This window comes from Puntigrus tetrazona, chromosome 6 (genome assembly GCF_018831695.1).
Source record: "Puntigrus tetrazona isolate hp1 chromosome 6, ASM1883169v1, whole genome shotgun sequence".
NCBI lineage: Eukaryota > Metazoa > Chordata > Actinopteri > Cypriniformes > Cyprinidae > Puntigrus > Puntigrus tetrazona.
The window spans coordinates 13065418-13080366 of record NC_056704.1 but is presented as its reverse complement, the minus strand read 5'-3'; the positions used below and the strand labels follow the sequence as shown (position 1 = coordinate 13080366).

The 14949-nt window shown below is 36.8% G+C and overlaps 1 protein-coding gene across 1 annotated transcript; it reads right to left on the bottom strand.

Annotated features, from left to right (window-relative positions):
* Positions 1 to 320: 320 nt before the first annotated feature.
* inpp5d (inositol polyphosphate-5-phosphatase D) lies at positions 321 to 14529 on the bottom strand. Its single transcript, XM_043241810.1, has 27 exons — positions 14152 to 14529; positions 13447 to 13510; positions 11504 to 11639; positions 10524 to 10689; positions 10253 to 10393; positions 10058 to 10148; positions 9498 to 9575; positions 9331 to 9408; positions 8835 to 8958; positions 8433 to 8539; positions 8182 to 8284; positions 6957 to 7153; positions 6728 to 6845; positions 6537 to 6633; positions 6291 to 6429; positions 5495 to 5603; positions 4347 to 4435; positions 4159 to 4240; positions 3975 to 4064; positions 3756 to 3866; positions 3553 to 3632; positions 3386 to 3473; positions 2279 to 2425; positions 2109 to 2172; positions 1794 to 2006; positions 865 to 1298; positions 321 to 680 (listed from the first exon to the last, which is right to left on the bottom strand). The coding sequence occupies exons 1-27, from the start codon at positions 14289 to 14291 to the stop codon at positions 628 to 630; spliced, it is 3339 nt and encodes a 1112-aa protein (XP_043097745.1). The 5' UTR covers positions 14292 to 14529; the 3' UTR covers positions 321 to 627.
* Positions 14530 to 14949: the final 420 nt, after the last annotated feature.

Genomic DNA, 14949 nt, shown 5'->3' with positions numbered 1-14949 from the left:
TTCACCAGCAGATGGAGGCAAATAATAAAAAAAGCTAAATTCTTAAAAACTTTCGTCCAGCATTTACATAAGCATAGCCTTACAAGATAGTCGTGTAGTTCTTTTTTCTTCAGCACTAATCATAACTTTATTCATTCATTTATTTCCTGGAGATATTCGTGACATGTTGTATTGGTCTCATTTTTTATTTGAAGAACCAAGACTTATTACTTGTTCCTATTTACAAACTAAGCTCTGCAATGACCATATATCGTAAAACACGATGAAAAAAGAAATGACAAAAAAAAAAAAAACAAAGCAAAACGCACACAATAATCAACGACTGTACAACACTTGGTTTTATTATATGATTAGAAATCTTCAATCTTCTCTCTAATGAAAATGTTTTAAGCAACATGAAATGTTTAAACAGAAGCTAACAGAAATGATTGATCGATGTATTACTGCAGTGACATTCAAACTGTGAAACATTCATCATTTTAAAATCAATATTCATCATTTATACATTAATTCATTTTAGTACTCAGAGATAAAGAAGCTTATGTCTAATGGCCAGTACTACAGAGTGTCAAGTATCAGCTCACACCAGCGCAGACAGCTCTGCTGCCACCATACTTCAGCAGAAAATCATTTTAATGGCCGACCCATCTTCAGCTGTGACTGTTGTGTCTCATGATGCCCTGGGGACAGACAGAGAAGGGAAAGGTATTTAAATAAAACATTAAATATCAAGGTAAAATTACACATATGTACATTATTTCAAAACTTAATCAAGCTGTTTACACGCAGCCCTTGCTGCTCGCTGGGTTTCGAAACCCCTGATCTACAAGAAGAAGTGTGGAGAATATACTGTGGTTATCCTACCGTCTTTGGGTTGGCCTTGTCTGGTTTGTTGGCGTAACTTAGACGGAAGCTCAGAGCTTTCTCTGTAGTCTCTGGGCTTTGGTTGAAACTCTTGCGGCTGACCGGGGCGAGACTTCATAGGCACCGGAGGTCTGTTAGGCCCAGTCGTGCCCCCTTCAGAGCGAGAAGGCACCACTGGCTTCTTGGTGATGTTCTGGGGTAGTAGACTACTGCTCATGTTTGTGACTGATGGTGACTGGGGTTTGGTTTCTGAACAGGTGAAAGAGCGGAAGCGAGGGGTCGGAACAGGGTGCTGGCGGTCAACATCGAGGTCTGTTTTGGGAAAGGAGAAGTGAGCCTCTGGAGGAGGGAGGTGGTCTTTATTTCCTCGCGATGAACTCATCGAGCCGTAGAGAGGATTGTCAAACATCTCTGGAGGCTGCCCATCCTCGGATCTACAACCAGAAACAACCACAAAAACTGAATTTAGCTGAACGAAATCTACGTTTTAAGTTAACCTTTTAAAATTCAGACAGACACAAAATTGTATTTATTTAGAAGTATAAAATGACGCTTTATTAAAAAAAGATTTTTGGCTGACAACGAATTAAAAGCAGATTAAAATCTACATCTGTCCCTAATTGTGTGTTTTTTTGGAGGAGGGGGTGGGGTTTCTTGTCTTTTTTTTTGTTTTTGTTGTAAAATTAAAAATTCTAATAAAAATACCATTAAAAAAAAAAGCAGATTAAAATGATATACTATTTCGAATCTATTGTTTTAAAATCTACAAATAAATGTAGGCATCACAAAATTATTTTATTAATAATTTTTTTTGTAGTTTTGTGTATAATATGTATTTTGTTAACTTACAATGCTATTAAAAATGTTAAAATTATATGTGTTTGAATTGTAAATTAATTTGCCTTATTAAAAATAAGGTAAACACTTACATAGGGTTTGATGTCTTTGTAGTTGGGCTGGATGTAGTATGCTCATAACTACTCTTTTTAGGGGAGAGATTGCCATGCGTCATGCTTTTTGAGGATGGCCCCGTTCTCTGAGAAATAATGTTGCCGGGGCCCCTGTCTGCCTGGTTATTGCTCTTGTAGCCTAAACCCATATAACTGGGGTTACTAATATCAGTGGCGAGGACCGAAGGAGACCTGTCAAAGAATGACAGAGGCGTTTAATTGTGCAAGCATAATCAAATCTAAACGTTGTGAAAATTGTCTAAGTAAAAAAGAGGGAAGATTGAAACACGTTACATTTTGGTATTGTCTCCTGATTTGCCTTTACCAGTTCCTGGGTCATCTCCGACTTTGATGAAATCTGGAATAAAGAAAGATGACCCTGAGAAAACGAACACTCGGGGAGGAAAGTGCTTTGGCGCCGTTTTGAAGTGGCTCTGCTGTACAGAGACGAGGCATGCACTCACCATACAGCTTCTCTGTCTGTTTTCCGTCAGATTTGGGAAGTTGAATGCCACCTGTTAGCTGACCTGTGCACTCACCGTGATGTGTGAGTTTGATGCAGAACTCAGTGTAAGAGCTTTCAGCAGAACGCAGGGCCACACAACCCTCGCCTGCAGACAGAGCACAGCGTAACTGTTTACATGCATAGGAATGTGCCAGTACACATCTTATTACAAATATGTAAGCATCATGTACACACATACTGTAATCGGATTAAGTCAGTATTACATACAGTATGACAAATGGTATATGACTGTATTAATCAGAATCTTGAATCATGTTAACAGCTTATTTGGGATACTCACTGGGACCGAACATTTAAAATTTGTTCAGTTGATTTGAAATATTTTGTTGACATGTTTACAGGAATTTAACAGTAGTTGTGTATATAAATGTAGTTTTCCAAGGTTGCATTTATTTGATCAAAATGCAGAAAACAAACAGTAATATTGGGAAATATTATTACAATTCAAAATAAGTTTTATTTTCTATACTGTATAATATAATACATTTTTTTGATGAACAGCTGACTTTTCATCATCCTTTACTACAGTGTTCGGTATAACATTATCCTTCAGAAATCATTTTATCATTTTTATTATCAATACGTTGATTTGTTTTTTGGAAACTGCGATATCTTTCTTCTTTGATTCTAATGAATGAATAATTAAACAGAACATCATTTATTTTTAGACAGAAATATTTTTTAACAATATACTTCTTCATCATAACTTTTTTATTATTTTAAAACATCCTTACTGAAAAAAAAGATTCATTTAGTGTATATTATTGCAAAAGATGTATTTTAAAATAAATGCTGTTTATACTGAATAAAATGCCACTGATTTCAAAAATATTAAGCAGCAAAAACCAACATTGGTTAAAAAAGAATTCAGGTTTGCATTACAGGGATAAGTTATGTTTTAAAGTATATTAAAATAGTAAACCATTATTTAAAATGAAAAAATATCACTAATGTATCATACAGTTTTCTATGATCAAATAAATGCAACTCTGATGAGCATACGAGGCTTCTTTTAGTTAAGTGGACTGATTTTGGGCAAACATACCATACGACTCATCACAGTCTGTAGATTTAATGCAGATCAGAATGTGCTGATCAAGCAGGTATTCTGGGTCTGCAATGATGGGGGTGAGCTGCAAAGCAAGTTCACAAAGATAATGTAAACCAGAGCTTTAAATGTGGCCTAAATGTTTTACCAAACAAGGTTTTTACCTCAACTTGTCCGTTAAACCGTACTTTTATCGGGCTATCTTTGTACTCTTGGTTTTCTCCTTCTGGACTCTTTACAAATTCTAGAAAACGAATGGGAAGTATTTAACTTCTCTGTTCACTAGCTCGTTTTCTCTTACGAACAAACAATGTGGGGTGCTTCAAACTGATTTTATGCTAGAATAAATAAATATATTGCTCCTCACTCTCCAAGCAGCTTGAGTGGTACTCAATGAAGAACTTGGTTTTGGATTTAGTATGAAGATCAGCCACGCAGTTCATGATTTTTATAGCTCCCTGAGCATCTTTTGAGAGATCTGTAAAGAGCACAAGTAATTCAGAAGTGCAGCAGCACAAGACTGCTGGCAGGATATAACAGTAACAGGAAGGACTGCCGTCAAAGTCAAATGTTTACAAGATCGTACCATTTTTGGAGACAAACTGAGAAGTCACACCAACGTCAAATGTGGCAAATACAGGGGAATGGTCACTTGTCATGATGTCATTAGTGCATCCTGAAATTTCAAAGAGTAACGTAAGTTAATGCAGTGACGCTTTGACTGCATTGATGTTTTACTGGAACTTGCATTTGATATTAAATGAACTAACCATATGAGTTGCAAACCACGTGCGCCATAGGGTAGGACTTGCGAAGCACTCGATCGCACCATGAAGGCAAGTTGTATTTTGTCTGTTTGTGAGATCAAGTATTGATTTAAAATAGAATTTTCATCACTAAATTAAAAAAAAAGAATTTAAAAAGGTTGTTGGCATGGATTCCGGCTTTCCCACCGTACCCCTGTGGCTTTAGCTTTAGTGTAGGCATATCTCTCCCGTGTGTCTCTCTCAAAACGATAAGTGGGAGCAAATGTTATCTCCTCCTCCTCTGTAAAATAAAACGTACCGAAGAAGCGTTAAAGCTGATGGCATGTGGTCTTGGCTACGAAAATGAAGATGCTGAAAGACGTTAAAAGAGAAGTCGGTGGCTTGACATCCATCTAGCAACATTTACATATAAAAACGGCATACAAACATCAAGCTGCGAGCTACATCAAATGGGGAATATGCCTTTGTTGCATGTGTACCATAAATAACTACTTTTGAACAGTTTTGTTTTTTTGTGTGATAGGACAGTTGAGATGTGATGAAGCGAGAGGGAGTGAGAGAGGGGGATTGGGTCAACAACTAATTAGTGCTGTCAAACGATTAATCGCTATTAATTGCATCCAAAATAAGTTTTTACGTAATATATATATATATATATATATATATATATATATATATATATATATATATATATATATATATATATATATTTATTTATTAATTGTATATAATAATTATATTATATAAATTGTAAATATATGCATGCAAATGCATGTAAATATTTAAAAAATATATCTTGTGTGTGTCTTATATATGTATATGTATACATAAAAAATGATTTATGAAGGATTATGTGACACTAAAGGTTGGGGTAATCAATCTTTACCATCACGTGAAGAAATTACATTTTAAAATATATTAAAATAGGCAAATGTTATTTTGAGTTGTAATGATATTTCTAAATATTACGGTGTTTTACTGCATTTCTATTAAATAAAAGCGGTCTTTAAAAACATTTTGCAGACCTCAAACTAGTGTGTTGTTAGATAGCACCCGTTATAGTAGTTCAAATGCTTAAAATACCCCCCTATTCCATGCAGCTTTGTAGAGAAATGCTTGTGAACAGCTTATAGGTGGAAGTGTACACACTGTGGTTCTGGAAATTTCAACACTGCTTTTTGGTTTTTTTTTTTGACTTGCCAGACACAGCAACATCGGTTCACCTAAATGTGTTTTGTCTATGGTTACTAAGTAACCTTGTCTTGAGTAATCCAAATCTGTCCAAATATATAGCGGAAAGGAAAACGAACAGGTTAACATTATTCAGAAGCGCTCTCACCGTAGTCTAAGAAGACCTTCTTCTCTTTCCTCTCTATGTTCAGCTGATCATTGGTTAGGAGTTCCTGATACTGCTGCTGTTTGATCTTCAATACAATGTTCTCGGCTTCCTGCAAAAAGCAAACAGCTATGCAAAAGTTGTGTCTTTTCCTGTCAGTTGATGTCAGGAGCTGCTGTACGTGACAGCTCTGGTCGTAATAGAGGAACTGCCTGCTCTGAATACAACTACGCTCTCTAAACCACAGAGACAGCTTGTGCCTCAAAGTAATGTATATGCCTAACATTTAAAAACAATGCATTCAAATAAGATTTGCGAGGATTCCTCGTTTCGTTGGTCTGCTTTCTTGTCTCTAACCTAATAAAACGTGTTCGTTTCATTTCACATTTATTGCAGCGGAATATCATTTATGAATTAAAATAAATGTAAATAAATACAAATATATACAAATAAAAATATCCAAACTAGATGGTTATAAATCGTCGCGCCAATTTGATATCTAGCTATTGTTTTATGCCATTAATTAAAGGTTTATTATATAATGCAAAACAGCTTCTTTCATGAACAGATCGTTTGTTTTGTGTTTGCATTGAACAGGCATTAAATAATAAGTTATATGTCACGTTGATACACACACACAAAAAAACAAGCAACACTTTTAAGACATGCATGACACAAAATATGCACATTTTTACGACATGAAATATGCAACATGCTCAATATATATATATATATATATATATATATACCTTAAATATTAATACCTTACATATGCTAATGCGTATTGATTTTTACCTACCTGTGATGGTAATTCAACCCTATAATTCAGATCCCCCAGCCAGAAGAGGTGTGTGAAGCGATGTGTGATGTCAAAGGGATTCACTTTCTTATCTCCCAGATTCAGAAAACGCAGGATGCTGACATAGTTCTGGTTTCGTCTACAAAAAAGGTGCAGGGATGAGTTAATACTTATTTATCATTCTTGTGTCTATTACGTGCCCATGTCTCATTTCTTACACAAACAGGTTTATGGGTTGTGGCTTACCTCAGCTTCTTTTCGCTTCCTGAGGTCAGGTGACTGTTGACAAACCCAAAGGAGGTTCTATTAAACATAAAAGACACCCCCACTGCTCCTTTATTCCCTATAAACACGCACAAACACACACGGTCAGCTTTTTGCGCGCATAGTTTCACCGTCCCTAATCACTTTTTAATGAAAAAAGCTTTTAAACAAACCCAGAGCGTTAGCTATGCCAGTCTTAACACTGTCACAGAAGACATGAGAGAAGCGGTTCTCGTGTTCCGGTTTGGCGAGAACCACAATCCTTATACTCCACAGCGTCTGAGCAGCTATCTGTTAAAAACATCATTGGGCTTATATGCCAGGTCATTCGGTACATTCACATATAATAGATATTGGCTGCGTGGCATTTTTCCAGCTCAGAAAAAAAGAATGATCGCTTACTTGTTTGAAGCTAATGTTGGTTATATCTCTAAGGGCTCCTCTAACTGTTTCTATCCATTCCTTCTCTCCCAGCGGGTCCTCCTGTGTCCCAATCACGTAGATGTCATGTGGGATTTGATTGGCCGTGTCATCGTGGGTTTTTCCCTGACCCTTTGACTGGAACCAGGAAGTGATGTTGTTCGGTGGATTCGCGTTTCCTAAACGTACAATTCACTTCACTTAAATTTGCAGTTCACTTCATCTCCAGTTACTGTAAACTTCATATTTTATACCGTGCAAAATGCCAGGACTTGAAAATAAGGGGAAATCTTAAAAGCACGTTTAAAAAACTGTAAAAATGTAAGGTGTCCTTGTTAAATTTTACATGTTGTTAGTATTTTAATAACAGTAAATTACGAATAATTACATGCATGTAAAATAAAACCATATAGTTTGTACATGTAGCTAATATTACTCGGTACGTAATAAGTAATTAAGTATAATTACACTACAACAGGGACACCTTAAAATAAAGTGTAACCAAAAAAAACTATATTTGCAGATAATACAATATTAATCAAATAAAAGGCCACTTAAGCGCACTTAAGAGAGAGCACTTTTATGACGTAACACACTTGTCTCTACTATTAAAAGTTGTATTTTAAAGTACATTTTAAATAACACTAATACTTTTTTTGTCATGTTTTGAAAAAGTACACTTATTTGAAGTGTTTACATACACTTAAGCACATATAAAGTACTTGGTAATAAATTTAATTAAAGTGTGCTATTTGATATTTACATTTATATTTCATATATTTAAAATTTACCAACTTGCAACTATATAATTACTAATATTTAAATGCATGACATAACTTAGAAATAGACAATTAAAGTGTATTTAAGTCTACCATACATGATTTTCAGTACACTTCAATTATACTTCAAAGACAATTTAATCTGGCTAATATAAGGGCATTTATTTGTTAAAAAAACATGCCATTAAGTGCCTAAAAAGATTCAATTTAGTTAGTATTTAACTAGGTTCTTTTAAAGCATATTATATCTGTAGTAAAAAAAAATGCTATATAAGTGTTCTTCCTTTTCACAAGGGTAGGCTCGTGTGAAAAAACCCACAGTGTAACAGCACTTTTAACTTCACTTCCAAAAATCATTGGAGGAGAACTGAAGTGAATTTGTGAAGCCTTTTAGAACTAAATAAATGTAAAGGTTGGCTGTATCTTACCCATGTTCCAGGTGCCAACAAAAATGGTGATCATATCCGGCTCAGGTTTTCCTGAGTGCTTGTTCTTCATCTGCTGCAGAAGCTGACAGAAGCCTTCTCTTTTCTAAAAAAATTGCGTTTGGAGACAAGGTCAAGTTAAAAAAAAAAAAAAACATCAAAATATGGAAAGCGTATAGTTTGGCTCAGACTGTTCATTTTTGTGGCGGCCTACAAAACGCGTTTCATGGGCATGTTAGCAGTATGACTTCTACCTTTGTGTCGTCAAAGACAAAGTCTTTGCGCTGAGTTTTTTCCTTCTCTGTCTCCACCACCAGCGCTAGTCTGTTGTGAATCTTCTGTGATTTCACCAACTGCAAGACTGAAAATGAAGGATTTGGCACGTTCTTACTGATTGGGGATTTCACGCATCTCATAAACTCATCAATTCCACATTCATCAATGATTATGTAAAATGACGTCGCTATATGTAACAATCCTGCCTGTCGAAACCATCTCACACAACGAAATAAGTTAAAATGACGCACATTATAGCAGCCTCTGATGACGAACACTTTGCATATTTCGTAATTAACCCCCGCTGACTTTTCGATATTCAAACACTGTCATTCAATTCAGCCGTGTGTGGTTGTATTAGAAGAAATGGTTCAGCATACTTTTATTGTGTACAAAATATTTATCCTCAGGTCCATCTTTTGACTTCTTGAAGTAAACCTTCCCACCTTCGACATCTACTTTGAGGTACATTTTGTTTGAAATACCAAGGGAGTCGCATTTTACCTGTTAACACAGAAAAAGACAATCAAATCAGCAAAATGAAGCAGAATTTTTGTTGCACCTGAACAGCGTTACAAAGGTCCTCTATGACGACTGTGTGCGGAGGCAACCAACCCAAACGTCACCGCTTATCTAGCACATAGGCAAACGAGATTCTTTCTAATTTGAATGTGGTTTTGGAGAGCAGAGCAGAGCAGCAGTAAAAACATCCGCGCTTTCATTTTTATGACATCATTACGAGGGGCAGAAAAGAGATAACAGGTCGTGGCTTTCACTTTGAATACAGGGATCAAACAACGCATCTGCATACGTATACTTGCATATGCTTGTGTAAATCTTTATATTTAAGACATAGCGTTGAATTGACTTTCTCACTTCGAATATCACAGGAGGAATAAGCGACTTTCTGTGTCCTCCATCATATCCCACAGATTCAAACACCGCATTCTTGGTCTGTAAATAAGATGTGATGTTAGTCTACAATGAAGTTTGCAGTAGGAATATTGTTATATTTGTTGTGATGCATAAGCAAACAGCGATACCTTGTCTTCTATTGAATATATAAGCTTAGTCAGTTGCTCCAGTTTAAAAGCCACAGACTGATTTGCATCTCCACAAGGCTGAAAAAAAAGTAAAACCAAAAGACATTTTTTTTTTTTTAATTTGGGGGTTGGATAAAATAAAATAAAATAACTTTTATATATTTCTCATTTCTGATTTTTACTTGTCTGTTTGGAGAAATGGGAGTGTTGCAATACTTTTTTTTTTCTAACATCTGTGATTATTGAGCAATGCATCTCCAAATTGGATGTAATACTCAATATTTATTAGCTACAAATAAAACTTATTTTGAAATCTAGTATTTACCCCTGAATTGTGTAAATCAGTGAAAAGTCGATTACAAAAACTGTGGTTATTGCAAGCTATCTGACACACATAAAAAAGGTGTGCATTAAATGAGATCTTTTGTATGTTTTATCAATTTAATTGCATTTTCTTACCTCCAAATATTTATTTTGTCCTGTAAAATTATCTACTGTCACTTCCGGTGGACGTTTAAAATCAGGAACAGCACTTCCTGGTTTCACTCTTTCTTACTGACCTGACTCCTTAGCCTCCCAGCTCCAGGAGACTGCGGTTGATCCAAAACTTTCTGCAGTGCCTCAAGACTCGGAAGTGTGCGGGCGATTTCACTAAAAGAAAGAGAAGGAGTGTCAGTTCAAGTTAATTAAATACACGACGGATAAAATTCACAAGGGCTTCAAGTGTTTCGAGATATAGTTTTCACTCTGTTTACCTGTTTAGGTTTTTGCAAATGCTAAGTGTGAGCTTTTTAAAGTGGGGTAGAGTCGGGTTGCCATTCTGCACCTGCTCTGCATCCAGACACACAGAAGAGCAGAAATACTCCTGGATGGACTTCTGATGGTCTTCTGGTAGGCTGATATTAAACATCAAGAATCATTTACATGCCAGAACAATGTCACTACAGTGACAGTCTCAATGAGTCAAAAATCATTCGATCATAACAAGAAAATGTACTGAATTAAGTAAGATGGATATATTTGTACTTTGATATGTCAATTTGCTGCAAACGCTGTATATAGGTGTCTGAGATGGAGAGGCGGGCAAGCTCTGTTCCTCTCTCGGTTCCTCTGGATGAGTCACTATGGCTGTCTTTACATTCGTTACTGGCAATATTCCTCGGTGGCAACTGAGGCGGCAAACTAACCGGCTCTGTGGAAATAAAAGATTTGACCAAATGAATAAAGAAAAATGTAATTCAAAGCTTACATTTACATTGTCACCAAACATACAAAGGGGTCAAAAAAAAAGCCACGAGTTCATGAAAATATAATGTTATAATTTGTAAGAAAAACATTAACGGATTAGTTCCCTTTTAAATAAAACTTCTCTTATAATTTAATCACCCCGTGTCATCCAAGACGTTTATGTATTTTCTTCTTCAGTCAAAAACAATTTTTTTGAGGAAAACATTTCAGGATTCACTGCTCTACAATGGACTCCAAACAAAATTACAGTTTTGCTGCAGTTTCAAAGGGCTATTAACGGTACCCAACAATGAATAATGGTCTTATCTAGAGAAACGATCGGCCATTTAAAAAAAGGAAAATGTACGTATATGCTTTATTAATACAAATGCTCGCCTTGCTCTGCGACGAGCGTAACACCTAAGGTCACGCTTGACGTAGGAGGAAGTACCGAGTCAGTGTTTACAAACGTGGAGGAGTTGGTAAAATGTACTTTTTTTGTCAGTTTATTGTTTAAAATAGTCATTCGTGTGTGTGTGTGTGTATTGTGGATGTGAAAAAAATGTGACTTTTCATATACGCGGTACCTTCTTCAAGCGTGGCGTTTTCAGCCTAATTATGTATAACGTTACAAAACAAGCAAGAGCATTTGTGTTTATAAAGCATATACTTGATGAGCGATCCTTTCGTCTAGTAATGTTCACTGTCATTTTGACTTTAAACCATTTGGAGTCCATTGAAGTGAACTAAATCCTGGAAGCTTCCTGTGAGTGACTTACCTGGTTCCTCCTCCGGCTCCTCCTCTTTCTGCACAGAATACTGAAGATGTGTGACCAGACCCATGTTCTCCTTATAATACGCCTCCACCAGATCTGGCAGCACGGAGAAGAACCGAATAGGAACACCTTCTGATGCCTGCTACGAGATGAACAACAAAGATCTGCTATTCTGAAGACGGCACAATATATACCAAATGTATGGCCTTTTTTTTTTCTACGATATACAAACTCTCTTAGTTGCTCTGCCTTTGTCAGAAAGAAACAGCTGTACATTGCATTTCTTCATTTTGCATGGCTTCTCTTAAAAAAAGTGTTCAGTCTGTGCCAAATAGGTTTTATAAGCCACTGTTTTCAAAGGACTTTGGAGTATAAGCTCTTAGTCACCTGATTTGACTTACAGCGTGTCATGATGCTAAGCAAACATTTTGACCCAATTATATGCATAGTAGCAGAAATATCAAAACAAATTATTTAGTGACTGATATTTGATGTGGAAAAGCACACAGTAATTAAGCATATATATTACATACTTCTTAAAGCCAATTAAAACTTACAATCCTTAATTGTCATGTGAAAGTCTCTTCATATTTGGCTAGGAAGAAACGTTAGGAATAATGGTAGCATTTTTTAGCACTGCGCGCACAATCGTTTTTAAACATGTCATCCATTTTAGCATGGCCAATCACAAGATGTCTGACTGGCGGCAAAGCGTAACCTTAGCACGTAAACCTCCCACGTTCTCATATTACGGTTTAAGGGCGGCACAAACGGTGTATTAAATTCAAATGATCAAATCGAATACGATAATATGACACTTTTTTTTTTTAACTTTCCATTCAAGGCGGGGTGCAAGAGGAACCCTGTGGCTTGCTTAACACCCACGCTGATGGATAATTTAAAACTGAGCCAGTGCTGCAACCCAGGCTTGAAAGAGGAAGAACTGTGGTAGAAAGACATTGAAGGGCATTGTACAACTCTACAGTTTTCGGTTTAGCCCCGTCCCTTGAGTGCAGGTTACTTGAAAATGTAACGCTGAGAGAGAACAATGCAAATTATAGTCAAAGGTCACCCATTTTGCTTTCTTTATTTTGTATGTCACGAGTATAACGGCTCGAATAAAACCAATTGGTTTTGCAGCTGCACTGTCACCAATGCTTGCTTTAATGCAGTGGACATAATAGATACTAGCTTGACAGACAAGACGCCTACACAACAGTCTCGTGGAGTCTTCGGCAGCTGAAGAGCCAACTGTCACAAGGTCACGCATTCATTACCAAGCGCAAGATAGTAAATGGCTTGTAGGATGCCAGATGTTCTATGCAATTAGTCATAAACACGGACAGTGTTTTGTCAAGTGACCAGCAGACTATGAGCACAACATGTAATTAGCACTGTACTTTTTTTTTTGCTGTTTGTGGTTTTATTGTATTATTTTTTCGCTTGAACACCATTTTAGTGCAACCAGGAAATAAATGGTGCCTGCAGACAGATTCTAATAATTTTAAAAAATTAATAATAAATTGAACAACCCAAATAATGACATGAATTTCTACAGTAGTTTTTTTAACGAAACGCACTTTTCTTGACACACATTTTTTTAAATAGAAGCTTCCAAATCAAGTAAACAACATATTTGAGTAGAACGATTGGTTAAACGTGAAATTCGATTTTCGAAAAGCTTGATATTTTGTACTCAATGAAGTGTCCAAATAGCACCATCATAAAAGCCTTATATATGCACTAAAACAAATAATCACGTCTTTCTGGCAACTTTCGAATACTTGACGTCACTGGAAGTAGTTCCTCAGTCCTCAGAATAGTCTTCCAGCGCAAGCAACACCTGTTCGGCAATTATGTAAGCCAAGCCACTGCAGGAAGCTTCAAGCCAATGAGACACCAGATGTCTGCACCTTCTACCAGGTACAAAATGGAGAATTTCTTACCTGGACTGATAGTTTTTTATCCTCGTTTGGTAATATTCTGTAGGTATACACACAGTTTTGGTACCTGAAAAACGAGGAGAAGGTCATTTGCATAGCTGCAGCATAAATAATGCGAGAATAACACATCACAGAGAGCACATAAACAGTGAAACAGGCCTTTTTGCAGAATGCCGCAATCATGGGAAACCCCTCGCCAACTTCCTTTAGTCTCAGTCAACATTGTTTGTTAAAATTTCACTGTACAAGGAATCGCACTGGACATAAACGCACCCTTGTTTTTTACTGCATAATTTATAGAAGCAAAACACTTCACCCGAACTCACATACGAGGAAACTGAGGTCAGTTTGCAAACAAATAGGCCTCTATTTTGTATATCGATACTACATATGAGCTACAAAAAAAATGTTGGTAACATTTTACCTGGTAATTATTTTGACAGTGTGCACTCAAAGTAGGAAGAAGGAAGTCCTCTGATTTCAAAAACCTTCATGTTTATATATATTTGACCCAAATAAGGTCTTACGGCCAGTGCTGCAATACTGAGCATGTGTTTGATTTAATGCATTTACGACCAACTCAATGCAAATCATCCAAAACACTGGAAAATAAACTGCATACCCACTCGAAAACACTTAAAGACGATCTACAATATTAATGACAGTATACGTGCCCCTTGACCTGATAGGAACGGCAGAAATACTCACAGAACACAGAGGGCATAAGCTCCCTGTATAGATTCGCTGTCCCGCAGGAGGAAGCTCCCATCCTTGCCTGCTTTGGAGAGGAGGTCCTCTGCTGTAGACCGAGTGATATTGCCATGGTACCATGGCTGGTGAGAAAACATCCTTTTCAAAGACTTTTCCCTTCCTCAATCTGAAGACACCCAGGTTTTTTTGTCCCCGGCAAGTTTTCAAGAGCAGATCAACATGAGGCCACCTTCAGAGTCTCACGATTTGTTTCATGGCGTTGTTAGAACTGATAGCCGTTCCTGCTCTGTCTGGCTCTAGGCTCGCTGTTTCTCTCTCTTCCTGTTAGAGGGGCGAAAGCTGCAAAAAGGAAGCTGCTACAAACACAAGGGTGAACTTCCTCATTCTGTGCACACAGAGTTTAAAAACTCACAGAGAGCGAGCAAGAGAGGCTGAACAGCAGGCTTGTTCACACGGCCCCGACACCTTTTTTTTTCCACCACAAAAGAGATGAAAAAGGTGCATGTGGTATTATAGGAGTTTTCAGTACGTTCTTTCATAATACATCAATGATTAACCCTGCTAACCAAAACTATGAACAGGACGACCAATGCAAGCGTCTGTTTAATGGCCATTATGCAAATTAGAGAAATGCAGATAAACATTTACAGTGAAAGGCTCTGTTGAGAGACTTTTGGAGCGCATTCGGAACATCTTCAGATATGCGCGAGCAAATGTGTTTATATTAGATGTGCATTGATGGCACAAGAATACGAATGTTCATTAAACATGACGTGATGGAGCAATTTCCCTTTT

Excerpts from the sequence above, each read along its gene's own strand:
- inpp5d (XM_043241810.1), bottom strand. The coding sequence starts at position 14,291 with ATGTTTTCTCACCAGCCATGGTACCATGGCAATATCACTCGGTCTACA. Across the intron at positions 13,511-14,151 it reads GCTTATGCCCTCTGTGTTCT|GTACCAAAACTGTGTGTATA; the intron begins GTGAGTATTTCT and ends CTCGTTTTTCAG. Across the intron at positions 2,007-2,108 it reads TCAGGAGACAATACCAAAAT|GTCTCCTTCGGTCCTCGCCA; the intron begins GTAACGTGTTTC and ends ATTCTTTGACAG.